The sequence below is a fragment of the Podospora pseudopauciseta genome, chromosome 3, assembly GCF_035222475.1.
Source record: "Podospora pseudopauciseta strain CBS 411.78 chromosome 3, whole genome shotgun sequence".
Classification (NCBI taxonomy): domain Eukaryota; kingdom Fungi; phylum Ascomycota; class Sordariomycetes; order Sordariales; family Podosporaceae; genus Podospora; species Podospora pseudopauciseta.
Window position 1 is genome coordinate 447,711 of NC_085893.1, and position 15,157 is coordinate 462,867.

At 53.6% G+C, this 15,157-nt stretch overlaps 5 protein-coding genes and 1 non-coding gene across 6 annotated transcripts; 4 read left to right on the forward strand and 2 right to left on the reverse strand.

Moving 5' to 3' along the window:
* Positions 1–161: 161 nt before the first annotated feature.
* QC763_301360 (uncharacterized protein) lies at positions 162–3,803 on the reverse strand (the record flags this gene model as incomplete). The annotated part of the gene is made up of 4 exons (XM_062910601.1): positions 2,788–3,803; positions 2,579–2,731; positions 433–2,521; positions 162–376 (listed from the first exon to the last, which is right to left on the reverse strand). The coding sequence occupies exons 1-4, from the start codon at positions 2,962–2,964 to the stop codon at positions 162–164; spliced, it is 2,634 nt and encodes an 877-aa protein (XP_062766532.1). The 5' UTR covers positions 2,965–3,803.
* Positions 3,320–4,850, forward strand: HET-C (Glycolipid transfer protein HET-C; the record flags this gene model as incomplete). Its single annotated transcript, XM_062910602.1, has 3 exons — positions 3,320–4,322; positions 4,380–4,498; positions 4,559–4,850. The coding sequence occupies exons 1-3, from the start codon at positions 3,984–3,986 to the stop codon at positions 4,848–4,850; spliced, it is 750 nt and encodes a 249-aa protein (XP_062766533.1). The 5' UTR covers positions 3,320–3,983.
* Positions 4,851–6,334: 1,484 nt separating this feature from the next.
* QC763_301380 (uncharacterized protein) lies at positions 6,335–9,067 on the forward strand (the record flags this gene model as incomplete). The annotated part of the gene is made up of 1 exon (XM_062910603.1): positions 6,335–9,067. The coding sequence occupies one exon, from the start codon at positions 6,335–6,337 to the stop codon at positions 9,065–9,067; it is 2,733 nt and encodes a 910-aa protein (XP_062766534.1).
* A 682-nt stretch (positions 9,068–9,749) lies between these two features.
* On the forward strand, positions 9,750–9,823 carry QC763_0048290. Its single transcript has one exon. It is a non-coding gene; the product is annotated as a tRNA-Lys (tRNA).
* Positions 9,824–10,834: 1,011 nt separating this feature from the next.
* QC763_0048300 (uncharacterized protein) lies at positions 10,835–12,370 on the forward strand (the record flags this gene model as incomplete). Its single annotated transcript, XM_062905721.1, has 2 exons — positions 10,835–11,223; positions 11,285–12,370. Exons 1-2 carry the CDS (start codon positions 11,077–11,079, stop codon positions 12,368–12,370), a joined length of 1,233 nt encoding a protein of 410 aa, XP_062766535.1. The 5' UTR covers positions 10,835–11,076.
* Positions 10,878–15,042, reverse strand: DBP7 (ATP-dependent RNA helicase dbp7). Its single transcript, XM_062905722.1, has 3 exons — positions 12,548–15,042; positions 10,984–12,202; positions 10,878–10,934 (listed from the first exon to the last, which is right to left on the reverse strand). Exons 1-2 carry the CDS (start codon positions 14,974–14,976, stop codon positions 12,103–12,105), a joined length of 2,529 nt encoding a protein of 842 aa, XP_062766536.1. The 5' UTR covers positions 14,977–15,042; the 3' UTR covers positions 10,878–10,934; positions 10,984–12,102.
* Between the last annotated feature and the right edge of the window lie 115 nt (positions 15,043–15,157).

Here is a 15,157-nt window from a genome sequence, read left to right on the forward strand (position 1 = left end):
TTAGACTTTGAAGATCCTCGATAGATCTATGGAACGCGTCTTGGCATGTGCCGCATCGCGTTCTCAGAAAGGAGTTCGGGGTAAATGCTATGAATTAATGCTACCCTAACTCATACAGGGAATGATTCAGCATGCTCCGGACTACACGCGTCTTACCTGTCTTATGTATAAACACTTTCTGTCCACGAATTTACTTGCAAGCCCTTTTCCGCCATCGGCGCGTCGCGCAAGAATTCTAATGGCATCCAGACGAGGTGGCCCTTGATTTGGTCTAGCTTTTGTCTGACTTCGTGACCAGGTATCATGCGATCGAAAATGTGTCCTGCCTTTACGCCCTTGGGCGGCATGTAACCGTTGTAATCATCAAACGTTTTGACTATACGCATGATGGGTCAGTAAAGATTGATCCAGATCTATGGTCGAGTAGCATACCGTGATCATCTGGGTCGGCATGGAATAGCTGCCGGAATACCTCAGTGTTTTTCGACGCTCGGGACGTCCACATCTCCCAGAGCTCATCGCTCAGGGGATCCTCCACAAAATTCCAAGAATCATCTTGATCTCCCACATCGTTGGGCGAGTCGTCGCCGGGCGGTTGTGCATTCGGGTCATCGCTGCCGTCAAGATCCTGTGGCGGAAGCAGGCCGAGGTGTTCGCGCCAGAGATACCGCCGAAGGGTGGCAGCATGCCAGCCGGCCTCGTATGGCTTGCCGTCCATGGTGGACTGAAACGTCTTTGTATCCTCCATGACAATGCTCAATTCGCTGTCGTGATAGCCTAATTGGCTTCGGTCATTCAGGTTGCTGGATCCGCAGACGACGATGCGGTCGTCGACGATGAGAAGCTTGGCGTGAATGTACAACTCCTCCTGGACCCAGTGATTGACCTCATCCTCCTCGTCTCCATCCCAAGGAACCTCTGACAACTTCCCTTGATTGGCCATGGCGTAATGAGCAACACTTACAGGAGAGTTCACACCCATGTCTCCATTCTTGGCTGCTTCAAATCGCCGCTTGATATCGGTATCTCGTTCACCAACTGAGTTCTCTCTTGCCTGCTCCAAATTAACTGGCATCTCACCATGAACGGTCCGCGCCTGACCACCATGTTGCTCACTCCTGTGACCCATATGGCTGTCACGACCACCATCCGTGTCTATTGTGCCGTGGATACCCTCGCCCATCACCTCCTCAGCTTCAGCACGCTGCAGTTCCTGGTACTTGATTCCCGACTCTTCCTCTTGCTTCTTGATGGCTGACGTCCTGTTAAGACGGTCATAACTTCTCAGGTTGAAGAAGAAAATGTGCTTCGTTGGATCGACACCCTCCTTCTTGATCTGTTCAAAGATGCTGTGCTCGCCCCTGCAGATTGACTTGTACTGGTAATCCATGATGGCTCGAGTCCCGATGGCTCCGTCCTCTCGCAGGTCTCCGGCGAAGCCGGGCACTGCTGGGATGAGGATCATGACGCGGAATTTGCGGCCCTCCTTGGCAGAACTCACTACAGCATCTACAATGGCACGGCCGATTACGTTGTGGATGGGGTTCTGCTGGTCGCCTGTCGCTGTGATGAAGAACTGGTTTTCGATGTACACGTAATGCTTGGCGTTGCGAATGATGTCGGAATAAGCGTTCTGAATGGAATGGTCAGTGAGAATGCCGCTTGACCAATCGGCACTAGACCGGATGATCTGTGCATGAACACTCCCCCGATGGTCAAGATGCTTTGTTTCCATGGGTGAGAGCGGATGGGTAACATAACCACCGACAGGGTGCTTGGGCCTTTGCACGCCCACAAGATCTTCATCCTCTCCCTGCCGACTTCTCAACTCGAGCCACTCGAACCGCTTGTCCCTTTTGTACTTGTCTCGCTTGACAAAATTCCAGCGGAGAACGAAATGTTCGGCGATGTCGTAGACGCAGGGCCCAATCACCCCCATGGCAACATCATGCCAAGGCATCCTTCCTGACTCTGCTTTGCTCAGCTCGTTTTGTTTCCAGTCATCAACGTTCTTAAAGTCCATGATCCGGTTGTTGTTGAAGTCTTGACCGGGCCAGACTTCGTTGCTGACACCCTCTGGATGCAAGTCGGAGAGAGCATGGTTGTGGCTGTCCCATCTCCCAAAGCACAGATCCAACCCGCCAATGAAGGCCATCTCGTAGTCAATAACGATCAACTTTTCGTGATGAGCCCAGTAAAAAGTCATGTCGGCCGCGTTCTCTAGCACGTTGTGATCTGGGTGACGCATAATTTTGATGTTGCCGTAGCCAGGAGAGCCTTCAGGGCACAAGGCCTGGAGCGCATGCTTTGTGTGCTCCGAGTTGCAAGTGAGAGCAGCCTGGACTTCTCGGTAGACCATGACGTAGATCTTGACCCCAGCTTCGGCTCGACGTTTTAGCACTTGGTCTAGACGCCATTCCTTGTTGAAGTAAGGAGGCCGGCGTAAAAAGAGTTCGGGGGACAGCCACCAGTCCGCAATGTAGATGGTTTCCTTGGCCTTCTCGAGGGCGACTGACACTGCCTATTTCTGAGTTAGAAACAAGCTGAAATGGCAACATAAAGGGGACAAGTGGCTTACCCAAAAGTAGTCCCGTCCATCTACATACCACTTGACCATATTGCCCTCTCTTTCAGGGAAATACGAGTCGAAACGGTGGGACTCAGCTATCCTAGCGCGTTTCTCGTCACAGGCTTTCTCATGCTCCTCATCATGGCGATGCTCGGGATTGAACTATGGCGGGTCAGTTTGCCATTGTCAATAAGGGGGCATTGAGAAGTAGATCTTACCAAGTTTGCAAACTTGCCAATTTTATGCTTCGTGTGAACCATGTGAACCTTGGTATCGTGAAGATGGTGGTTGTGGCTAAGTTTGGCCTTGAGATCATGAAATGGGAGTTTGATCTTGTCCCCCAGGCTGTGGCGATGCTCGCCAGAGACTTTACCAGTAGCAGATGAGTGGGCCATTGTTGTGATGGTGGCAGTTCTCAGATTGTTTGACAAGCAGGTGCTGAAAGGTGGTTAGTTAGTGATTGGGGAAAGGCCGGTTTTAAGGCTAGTCCCTCTCTTCAAGAGGTTGGCATCTGGTGTGGGCGGCGGGATGTCGTGCGATGATGACGGCCGGGTTAGGCGAGCAAGTTCAAGGGAACAAGGCAGAGGCACAACACCAAGAAGACTGGACATGTGGACGTGCCGACTTCCGTTCGGGAATAGGTTCAAAATTCGCAAAGAGTTGGCGAGTTGGCGGGGGACGGGAGCTGGGACGGGGGACTGGGATTCCTCGAGACCCTTAAGGTAGCAGATATTCTCGAGGGGTCGTCATTGGCTTTGTCGGGTGCATGAACTGTATAACGTCCCATCAAGAAACAAGTGCATCAGTCCTCGGCTTATGAGCGGCTCTAAAGTGGAGGGGGCCGTCGTTTGGTAGGTAGCCTGGAAAACAGCTGTGGACGGGTGCGCGGCGCCGCCTGGATGACGTCATGTTAGGAGGATGCAATTGTGAGTGAGTGAGTGCACTTGAGGTGGGAGAGATGGGACTAGGAAAGTAATGGCCATTTTGCCCAGGTTCGAGAACTATTATAAGCTTTATTCAATATCGAAGCTGAAAACGAGACGAATCAGCTGGCAGGATGGGGTGCTTCCTCAGCTGGCCTGTCCCAGCGAGAAGTGACTGCGCATCATTCGACCTTTCCTGCCCATGACCTTTTCTTTGTGCCCGAGGGCTCTTTGAGGGTTGGAAGATAGCAGTGCTTGTTTGATTTGAACCCCGTATCTCTCCTTTCAAAAACAAGTGCCCATGCGACGGCAATGTCCGCATTTGCCAAGAGATTGGTCGCAACATCACACCTTCACCTTCAGACACACGTGATGGATACTCACCTTCACCAAGCCAACAGTGAAGCGGCTGCGGGGGCGGGGTAACTCCCTGTCCTGTTAGGGGCGAGGGCGGGGCAGCGGCTAGCGTAGCGGTTAGGGGTCCGTCGGGCATGTTCCAGCTCCCGTCCAAGGCTCAATTGACCGCCTCGTGTTCCATGTTCCTGCACCGAACCCCCAGCTTATCTCGAGTCGAGTCCAACTTTCAACCAACCTTCACCATCCAAAACACCACCATGGCCGCCGCCGCCGTTGTCCAAATCCCCGCCGGGGCTACCTTCCTTGAGACCTTCAAGAAGTCCTTCGTTGATGTCCCAATCGATGCCGAGAAGGGCAATGCCATCTCCACCGCCGAGTTCCTTGAGGCGGCCGAGTCCTTGACCACCATGTTCGATGTGCTCGGCTCCATCGCCTTCTCCCCTGTCAAGAAGGATATGTTGGGCAACGTCGAGGTGCGCTGCTATTATACCCGTTGGTTAGGACGTCAGCTAACCACCCTTTCCTGCTAGAAAATTCGCAAGCGCATGCTTGCCGCCCCCCTCGAATCCCAGAACATCCAGGATCTTGTGAGGAACGAGCTCAAGACCAAAAGCCATACCGCGACGGAGGGGTTGCTGTGGCTGGTCAGGTGAGGGCGCCTTGATCTGTTCCATAGCCAAGTCAAGTTACTGACAGTGGTCTGTGACAGGGGTCTCGAATTCACATGCATTGCTCTTAGCATGAACATCGGCTCTACAGAGGAGCTCGCCGACTCCTTCGGCCGGTCTTACAGTGCGACTCTCATGCGACACCACAGCTTCCTGGTGAAGCCCATCTTCAGCGCCGCCATGAGAGCGTGCCCATACCGCAAGGACTTCTACGCCAAGCTTGGTGACGACGAGCAAAAGGTTCAAGAGGAGCTTCGCAAATACCTTGCTGCTCTCGACAAGATCGTCAACATTCTCAAGGGATTCTTGGAGAGCAAGGAGGCCAAGTGGTAAACGGTGGGGAAAACCATTTTCGGGGGACGCAAAAAGCATACGCATCTTATACGGGATAATACCTACCCATGCCACACATGCAATTCTCACTCAAATTGCCAGAGCTCAGCTCAGGTCCCGGCTCTCAGCTCTCAGCTCCCAGCCACTGCCGACCCTCACCACCGGCTGTGCTCCGCTCTGTGTAGTCTCCACTAGATAGGAGCTCAAACATGGTACCATCCCCCACCATCAACTACACCACGTCTCACTTGTATGTAGTGCAAAGAGCTCCACCATCGTCCACAAGGAAATGATATATTCTGCAATATCACCACGCAGGTAGCCGAGGCGCAGGCCCGCAACTGCTCGCATCTCGCTGTGCTCTGACAGTGGCAGCTTAGGGTGTCCCCTGAAAGTCTGTCTCAGATGGCCTCAAAGTCTTGGCAGACGACGTCATCGCGAGAATGCGGCCGCTGAAGCATCTGGCGAGGCAAACAAATATGAGCTACGGGCTTTTGTAGGTTTAATATCAGGTCCAGCCATTAGTTACACTACCTGGGGGGAATGCAGATTGACTGAGCGCACTCTGCCTAATACCTATCTTGGGACGCCATCACGTTAGACTGGTTCCACAGAATGATGTGTGACTGAACAGCCACACGGCGACCATGGAGCGGCCAACTAGTGACAGGACGGACTTGGGGCCGGCGAAGAGGCATGACGGGCGTCGGCAGACGGGTCCCAGAATTTCTGTGGCAACATCTTGGCTGGTGTTGCAAAGTGACTTTGGAGCCGCGCCTCATCCATGCGCAAACGCGGTGGGAGACGGAACTCAGTATGTACAAGTCTAAGACTTGAAAGTTTGTTAGCTCGGGCGCTCGGACCAGCAACTTTAAACAGCCATATCTTTTGGCTTATAATAGCTACAACGAAGCGGAAAAATAGATAAAATAGATGAGTAAAGGTTCTCGAGTTTGTAAATACCCTTTTTTCCGCGTAAAAATTGGTGCTTGTAGAGAAAAGTTGTGAAGTTGTTGGAAGACGGCGCCACTTTAACGAACTTGGAGTGTATTCTCATAGTCCGGCCACTCGTATCCAGCCACTACTCGTAAAGTGCCAGCTAGGTAGCCAGCTCGGTAGCCAGCTAGTTTTGTGGCAGCCAAGGACCGTGTTCCACAGCGAGGCAGAGTATATGCCCGAGCTGCCCAAGGCTGCTTTTTGCAGAGGCAGAACTTCCCGGTCAACAGGATGGATGCCTTTCAGTCCAATCCCACAGCGGGAGCGCTGCCCACTCACATGCAGTCACTGCAGTCTCCCCCACCTGTAGCCCAAGCCCCGCCATTGGTAGGTAGGTACCTCTGCCCCCCCAGAACTTATTAGACGCTGGACCCAGCCTCACCGGCCATGTTCCGTCGCCCGACTTCTGTCCACGCTCTGGCTTTCTGCCTTTATTCTTAACCCTCCCCTTTCGACCGCCGCCGTCCTGCAGCAGAGCTGTTGTCGAAATGGAGGCGATCAGGAAGCCCGGGAAGCCCAAGAAATCGGCATCCAAGAGCACCATACTCGGCTGGTTCCAGGGCACCAAGAAGACAGCCAAGGGCAGAGGAAAGTCAAAGAAAGCGCTGTCGCGAGCGGTGCCCATCCTGCAGCTCCCCCCAGAACTCATCCTCCTTGTCCTCGAACTGCTCGATATTACCGATCAGCTCGCCTTCAACAGCACCAACAAGTGGTTCTACTCGGTCATCAATACAGAAATCTACGCCAGAAATGTCCGCTTCGGCGGCTCAACCTGCATGTTATGGGGTGCTGAGCATGGCAGGCTGGGCACCCTGAAGCATGCCCTCGCTGCGGGGGGGAATCTTGATGCTTCGGGGCCGCTGGCTCGCAAGGCAAAGGAGTCGGCGGCGAGCGACACGGAGACAGAAGACAGCGACAATGACAACACCGACGGCGATGACACTAACGATGACGATGCCGACGTCGTGCCAGCGACGCGCACGCTGGACTCCAAACTCCAGCCTTATGCCACCCCACTCCACCTCGCCGCCAAGAATGGCCATCGCGATGTCGTTATCTGGTTGCTCGACAACGGCGTTGATATCAATGCGCCCTCGTTCCGGGTCTGCTCCTGCCACGCCATGAAGTTTGACAGGAATCCCCTGCGAAGGGCTGCCGACTGGCCGAGATGGCGGCCTCTGCACACTGCCATGTGTCACAACGAACGACTGGTGGCCGAGCTGTTGATTCACCGCGGTGCGTCTCTCAGCCTGGATGCCACCCCGGAACACAACCACATGGCCTTGCACACGGCTGCCGCCAACGGGTTGGTTCCCGTCATCAAGCTCCTCGCTCTCAACGACCCCGACCTCGACGCCAACCAGCGTGATCGGTGGGACAACACAGCTCTTCACTATGTTGCCGAACTCTTCAGCGCCCGCGGCTCTGCCGACATCCGAGACACCATCGCCAAGCTGCTGGCCCTCGGCGCTGATCTCGAGGCTCACAATGAGCGTGGTCACACGCCGCTGTTGAATGCATGCTTCAGAGGCAATTTTGCCGTGGCACACAGGTTGGCCAGCATCGGGGCCAATCCCGACCCGCATCGATACATCCGTAAGTTCCGAGATATTCGGCCTCTCTACTTTTGCACCCTGCCACGAGCCGACTTCTTCAACCTCGACGAGGCTCCAGTGAAGCACGATGAATTCGAGGGAAATCGGGTCTCGCTCATCCGGGCACTGGTGGAAGGCGGGGCTAGGGTTGACGCACGCTTCGACAAACGTGGCCATCGTGAGGCCACGGCACTAATGTTAGCCTGTGAGCTCGCTGAACCACGAGCTGTTGCTATGCTAGTCAGGTGCGGCGCCTCGGTCAATGCGCAAGATCGCAGTGGCAGGACGCCGCTGTATTATGCGTGCTCGGTCAGGGTCGATCACCGCGGCGAGGTGGCAGAAATAGCCGTGCTCCTGATTCGTCACGGTGCCCGCATGGATTTGGAGGAGGAACCGATGAGCAGCCCGCTTGACTGGGCTGTGATGCAGCTGCGGTGGACGGAGGACAGGATTTTGCAGGAGATGCTCAAGGAGGCCAACGAAAACAGCGTTACCAGGCCAAAACTGAAGGCTGCTCTGAAAAAGTGCGCCTCCAGCGGGAACTACAAGGCTCTCAAGCTGCTGCTAACGTTTGCCGACGAACACTTTGACGTTACAGATCGGGACGTTAAGTTCTATCTCGACCTCATCATTGAGCAAAGCGACCCGTGGAATCAAGTGGAGACGCTGGAAACAACTCTCAATTTCGGGAGGGTCGTATACAGCAACGAGATGCTTCTTCTCAAGACGATTATGCAAAAGAACAAGGCCCTCAGCATTGCCGTCTTGAACCGCTTCGTGTCTGTCAGTGAACCAACCTTTCTCGGTGGCCAGACATACCTGCATCTTGCATGCCAGTGGGGAGAGGTAGAGGTTGTGAAGCAGCTTCTGGAGAGGGGTGCGGACGTGGACGTGTTTGATGATGAGCTGAGAACACCTCTGTCTATCGCCGTCACGGAAGACCACCCCAACGTCGCCGCCTGCCTCATGAACGAGGTGGCTGATCCGTACCTGGTGCCGTCGGATGATGTGCTCCAGAAAATTTATGAGGATGACCCTGGTGAGTGGCGCTACATGAAGAAGAGGTTCCTCACAGCGTTCGACCTCGCCGTTCGAGAGAGCAGAATCTCTATCATTAAGGAGATACTCATGCGGTACAACCTACCACCAATACCGCCTCGCCAGTGGAAGGGCAGCTATCTTTACCGAGCCTGTCAGAATCCGAATCTGACACCGCTGAAACTGATCCTGGAACGACTAGAAGACTCGGAGGCGGCAGAGATGTGCTCCATGAGTATCCTCAAAGATGTTTGGAGTGAAAAGATCAGGATGGACGTGGCCGTGAGTGCACTGCAAGCGGCCAAGCTGCTGACGGACGTAGCTGTGGTGAGACACTCGCCTCAGTTCTGGGAGCTGGTGCAGGAGATAGCCATGTGGGAGGGGGCAGACCTACACAAGCTTACGATTTGGGATATGATAATGAAGGAAATGAGGCTAAAAATCACGTCTTGCCATGACAAGGTGGAGGGCGATCTGGCGGACGCAGAATTCCCAAAAGGAACGGGCAAGAAACCGATGGTCTCCATAACACCCGACATGACAGACGAGGAACTTCTCGAGTGCGGATTACCGATTCCCAAAGATTGAAGGGGGGACGAAAAAACAAGTATTACAGGAAGGATGGGTAGTACCGAGTGTTTACATAGACGCGCACATACACAGGGGAATCTGGGTTTCGGCGGATTTACTTTTTCATTTGCTGGAAAACAAGAGTAAGGACGGATATTCAACGGATATGGTGTTTTCTCGTGCCGGGTGGGTTGATCAAGATGCACCACTCACATATTAGGGAACCACAGCACATAAACTGGACGATGGTAATGACATGGTATGGGACTTCAAGGCTGGGAGGGATGGGGGCGTTTCGGAAGAGCGATATGAGCGAGCATCTGTTCTACTACACCTTGCTTTGCTGTTGGTCATATGGTATTCTAGACATGGAAAACAACTGGTCACTGGAGGATTGTGAGCTAACAAATATTGATGTCTTTTCATTCCCGACGCTCGTCAAGGGCGTCGATCACTACCTTTTGCACCTCCTGACTACTCAAGAACCATACGCTTGTCAGTAAATCGGCTCACTACAACGATTTCCTATAAGATGGAGGAGCCCCTTTTATTTCTCTACCCAAGTGGCCAGCCACCTCATGGAGTTCTGTCGGATAGGTGGGTATGCTCAAAGTCCAAAGCGACGTGCATCCTGCATCCTGCATCCTTCCGCTAGTTTGATAGGTCAAAGCCTGGAACAATTGTCACCAACAACAAAATAGCCCGTGTGGCGCAATTGGTTAGCGCGTCAGACTTTTAATCTGAATGTTGCGAGTTCGAGTCTCGCCATGGGCGATATCTTTTGCCATATGATGATCTTGACAACACAAATCCATCTCTCCAACATTTTTTTGCATCATCACAATCACATCTCGGCATTTTCGGAATTTGTTTGCGACCCTGTTGGTGTGAACCAACACACAAACAACCCAACATGCAACAGGAAAATAGGGGCTCAGGGGCCTAGCTTGACAGTTCTCTGTGCCGACTTTTTATTTTGTAACGACGCATATCACGATCTGGTCACACGTGAAGCTGCGGAACTGTAGTACCATATCGCCTCCCGAATATACAAGTCTTAGGTGATCCGAACGTTGAGATACAGCAGAGGATACGGCCTTCCACGAAGGTTACGGCATCAACACGCCCTTCATAACACCACGTCATTCAACGTAGATAGAAGGACCGCGCTTTATCATAGTTAGACCTTGACTTGATATCTACGGAGACACCATTATGCATCCTTGTAGCTCCCGCAATTCCCAAGAGATACGCCAGATAGGTAAGGCAAGCATGGGATCAGTAACCACCTTATTCGCGGAAAGCTGCTCGCAGATCTGCATCGACAATTTCCTGGTTATTGAAGTCGGACTGTCTCTTTTCAATCATAAGACAGACAGACAGGCCTTGGTTTTCAAGAGTCCGATGGTGGGATTGCATGATGCGAGATCGGCTCATGTGCATATCGAACCCTCCGAATCAGTACGACTCTCGTACAGATTGCCACCGCAAGACGAGATACGGGGATTACGCTTGCACACGACGAAGAATCATTTGCAGAAACCCTAAAAAGAGAGGCAGGAAGGAATACAGTACAGTGGTTCACGCGGACGCCTGACTCTACTACTACTACGACGTGATGCTTACACCGGGCCAGTGCCGATCGTATACCAGAGACGAAAGTTCGGGCACTTTCGTCAACTATTGGCGTTGAACGGTGGGCAAGACATTGGCTCGTTGTAGTAGCTCGTAACCCATAGCCTAATGGCATCCAAAGACGTTTCCCCCCCCCTACCATAAATAATAAATACCCAAGTCCCCGTGCAACACCTCTTCCCACCTTTCGCCTCCGGTGTTTTCAAGAACGACACAGTGATAGACAAGACTATCATTCCCATGCCGCCAACTATGGATATTAGCGTCATCATTGTAGGAGGAGGGCCGGTTGGACTGACAGCAGCCCACGCATTCTCCAAGCTCGGGATCGACTTCACCCTTCTCGAGCGCCGCGACATTATCGCCGAAGATGTCGGCGCCAGCATCGTTCTATGGCCGCACGGAATACGCATCATGGCTCAACTCGGCTTGCTGGACCAGCTGTTGTCCATTGGTACAGGATTAATGTCGGGTACATTTCAAACCGTAAATGGCAAAGCCTTTCTTCGGACAAGCTCTCCCCAACTGTGCAAGACCAAGTAGGTCCTTGATATCCGCAAAACCTGGTTGAAAGTCACTCATCACAACTCCCACAAAAAGCCATGGAATCTACCCCCAATGCTTCGCCCGCGCGGAGCTCATCTCCACTCTCTACAACACCCTCCCCCCCTCGGCCCGATCCAGAATCCACACCTCCAAAACCGTCACATCCATCTCTTCTGTTCCTGGCGGCGACATCAAAGTCCTCTGCTCAGACGGCACCTCCTACACGGGAACCTTCACCCTCGGCGCAGACGGAATCCACAGCGTAGTCCGCAAAACCATCCTCTCCCTTTCCCCCCTCCCATCACCCCGTCCCCGTTAAAAACGCGCTACTCCCTCCTCTGGTTCTCCCTCCCCCTCCTCCCCACCATCCCGGCCAGCTCCGCCTTCGAAGTCCACTCCAAAAATCTCTGCCTCCAAGTCCTCGCAAACGAGAAATCCAACGTCCAATTCTGCTTTCTCTACCAGCTCCTTCCCCCTGATCACTCACCCTCCAAGAAATTCACCCAGTCCGATATCGAAGCCATCATCTCCCGCCCTGATGTATCTTCCCTCCCGCTGGGGGGGTCCGGCCTAACAGTCAAGGACGCCTGGCCGTTAAAGTCAAAATGCGGCATCACACCGCTAGAAGAAGGCATTCTCAAGCCGGAGTGGCATTTCGGAAACCAGATGGTTCTCGTCGGGGACGCGGCGCACAAAGTCACGCCGACGATTGGGCAGGGGCTGAACATGGGCTTGTTGGATGTGGTTTCGCTCGTAAATCAAGTGTCCGAGTTCGTGGGCTCTGCCGGGTCCAGCCGGGAGAAAGTTTTGGGGGGTTTGGATGGGGCGTTTAGACGGTACCGAGCGGAGAGGCTTGAGAGCGTGGAGGAAGATTACAAGAGGTCCGGGGTGGTAACGAGGCTGACCTGCTGGCGGGATTGGCGGTTTAAACTGTTCGACAGGGTGGTGATGCCGATTCCGGGGGTCGATGTCCTGCTTGTGAACAAGGTTAACTCGCCCATCATGGCGAGGGGCCTTGTGTTTAGGGGGATAAGAGTGGAGAGGGAACCATTTGAGGGGAGGGTCAAATGGAAGGAAAAGATGCCGCTTCTAGACGAAACAGCGCATGATGAGGGCCTCTTGGGCAAGCGGCAATGGTAGAAAATGAAAAAGACGCATTGTAATACCTAGGATTCATTGTCTTCCCAAACAAGATAAACTCGGGGTATATAAGTAAGGTTAAAAGCCACAAGAAACCAAATGACTAATGCACCAGAAATAGACGCCATGCCCATTTTATGTAACCACCCTCGCCCCGACGCGAAAGAAACCCATCACCCGAGGTTGAACTCGCTTGCCGAGTTCATCGACAACATCTTCATCTTGGCCTTCATCCTCTTAGCCGCATCCTCATCCACCTGGCCAAACTCGTCATCATCAAACTTGCTCTTGCTGCCACTGCTAGGTTTGGCAGCACCAGAAGCGCTAGCCCCACCACCCTTCTGCCCGTTGGTAGCTGGCGTAAATTTGTGTGTCCTCCTCGAGATACCCGATCCAATACCACCGGGCGCCTCGCGCAGACCGAACGCCTTGGCCATGTGTCCAAGATGCAGTTGCGTCATGTCAAAGTAGACTCTCTCTTCGCGGACGTGAGTGGCATAAGCTCTGATGTGAGATCTGAAAGCTTGTCTGCCGGCATCAAGCAAGGGGTTGTCCTTCTTCACTGGCTGCCTATTCTTGCCGCCGGTCTTGCTGAATTTACCCTTGTGGCCTTTGGGTCCTTCCTCGGCATCCTCGAATCCGGGCGCGGGCGCCAAAAGACGCTGTTCAAAATGCAGCTGAAGAGCCTCAGCACGAGTGGCCCACGTCTCCCGCTTGTTGCTTTCCGTCTCGGCATTGTTTGTTTGTGAGGAGGCTGGAAGGTTGACATTCGTGGCAAAGCCTTTCTGCAAGATTGATTCATAAAGCTGGGGTGTTATGGTGGCGGAGGATGGCAGGATGCTGGTGTATCCTTCCTCAGGACCAGGGAGCAAAAAGAGAACCGCTTTACCAGAACGACCAGCTCTGGCGGTACGGCCGATGCGATGAACGTGATCAGGCACCGCAAAGGCGGGATCGTACTCAATAACCAGGTCGACGGCCGGCACATCGAGACCACGAGATGAAATGTCTGTCGTGATGAGAACAGCCGGATCCTTGCACCCCGAGAAAGCCTTTAAAGTAGCACTGCGAACCGGTTGCGCCAGGGAGCCATGAAGTTTATGGAGCATTACCCTGGTGTTTGCGGGTGAGGTGATATAGGCAGCCGGTGCCACCGTGGTTTCGATGTGAACATCCGGTTTTTTTGCTGGTGCGTCACCCTCTTGGGCTGGTGGTGGTGGTTCGACCGTCACGGTGTCTTTCAGGACCTCGTAATGAAAGTCGACCGAATCAGCACAAGAGATGAAGATGATTGCCTTCATAACCGACCCCTTCCTCGCAAATGTCGACTTGAGCAACGCAATCAGTGTGACCAGCCTCAACTTGGCTGGCACAATGATACACGACTGTTTCAGCTGCGCAGGCGCTGTGAAAGCAGACTCGGTGCTTCCACTGTTTTCCGCAGCATCCTTTTCCATCTCCGACTTGGAAGCGGTAATGTGCACCGCATCCTCCAGACTGATCTCGCCCAATTTCTGAACGTTCATCTTCATGGTAGCCGAGCACAGAACCGTGACCCTCCTCTTTGGCAGCACTCCATCCAGTACCAGCCCCTCAGAGTTCTTGGTTGCAAGCTTGTCCGCCCTAATCTTGCCAACGATCGCCTTGATATCGTCCTCGAAACCCATCTCCATCATCCTGTCGCCTTCGTCCAGCACCAACCATCTCACAGTTCCTACATCCAGCACCTTTGTATTATCCAAGTGATCCGTCAGTCTTCCTGGAGTCGCAACCAAGATGTTGACACCCTTCCTTAACCTCGCCTTTTCCGAATGCTTGCTCTCTCCACCGATAACAGTTGTGCAGACTAGCCATGGCGCGCACCTGAGAACCTTCTCGAGGACTGCTGAGATTTGCTTGCAGAGTTCTCTTGTCGGCGCAAGGATGATCGCAAAGAGCCCCGAATTTCTGTGTACCTTGGCATCCTTTTTGGGAGTGCCGTCCTCGTTCATACTAAGCTCCATGATTCGATGAACAATGGGCAACAGATACGCCAGCGTCTTTCCGGAACCGGTTTCTGCTTGAAGGAACGCATCGCTGTCGTCTTTGATAAGCACGGGAATTGTGTTCTTCTGAATCGCCGTCGGGGCTTTCATCTCAAGCTTGGTGGCCAGGTGGTGGGCTACTCGTCTCGCCAGGCCGAGTGTGTGAAAGTTCTCTGCTTCTTCGCTGAGGGGCGCATTGGAAGGTTTTGCCGGCTCGGCGGGTTCGGCGGGCGCTTCTTCGTCGAACTTGGTCACGACGGTGGGGATCGAAGTGAACAGGCTTGAAGAGACAAGACCGGTCTTCATGGCGTGGGTTGGCACCCAAGGGATGTCACTTGTCCTGGGCGCTTTCGCCGGTCTGTGATCGTTGCCATCGTCGTTACCTCGTGGTCTTTTAGTAGGTCGATTCGGATCGTAGGGCGCTCGTGGTTTGGCAGCTGGCTCGGGGCCTCCTTGCGATGCGGCTTTCGCCGACTTGTTGGCTTTAACGCGGTCTCTCCAGCGGCCGCCCTTGAACTTGACCTGACTGACGAGAGGCGCATCGCCAATCTCAAAGTTCAGGAGCATTCCATCGTCGGCCATTTTGCTGATTGGTGTTTTGGCGGTGTTTACTCGCCTTGGTTGGACGGGGAAGGTTTTGGTGGGAACGTGTCGGCAGAAAAAAAGTTGGCCCAGAGCTGGGACCCCGCGACCGACCATCAAAAATTAAGTGGGTCCCGAGTTAGCAGCATCGCTTGTGGAGACGCTACGGCTGCCAAACTTG

What these genes read in the sequence shown, in the direction of transcription:
- DBP7 (XM_062905722.1), bottom strand. Translation starts at nt 14,976, where the DNA reads ATGGCCGACGATGGAATGCTCCTGAACTTTGAGATTGGCGATGCGCCT. An exon ending in GCAAGCGAGTTCAACCTCGG is followed by an intron (nt 12,203 to 12,547) that starts GTGATGGGTTTC and finishes GTTCACAAGCAG; the next exon opens with GACATCGACCCCCGGAATCG.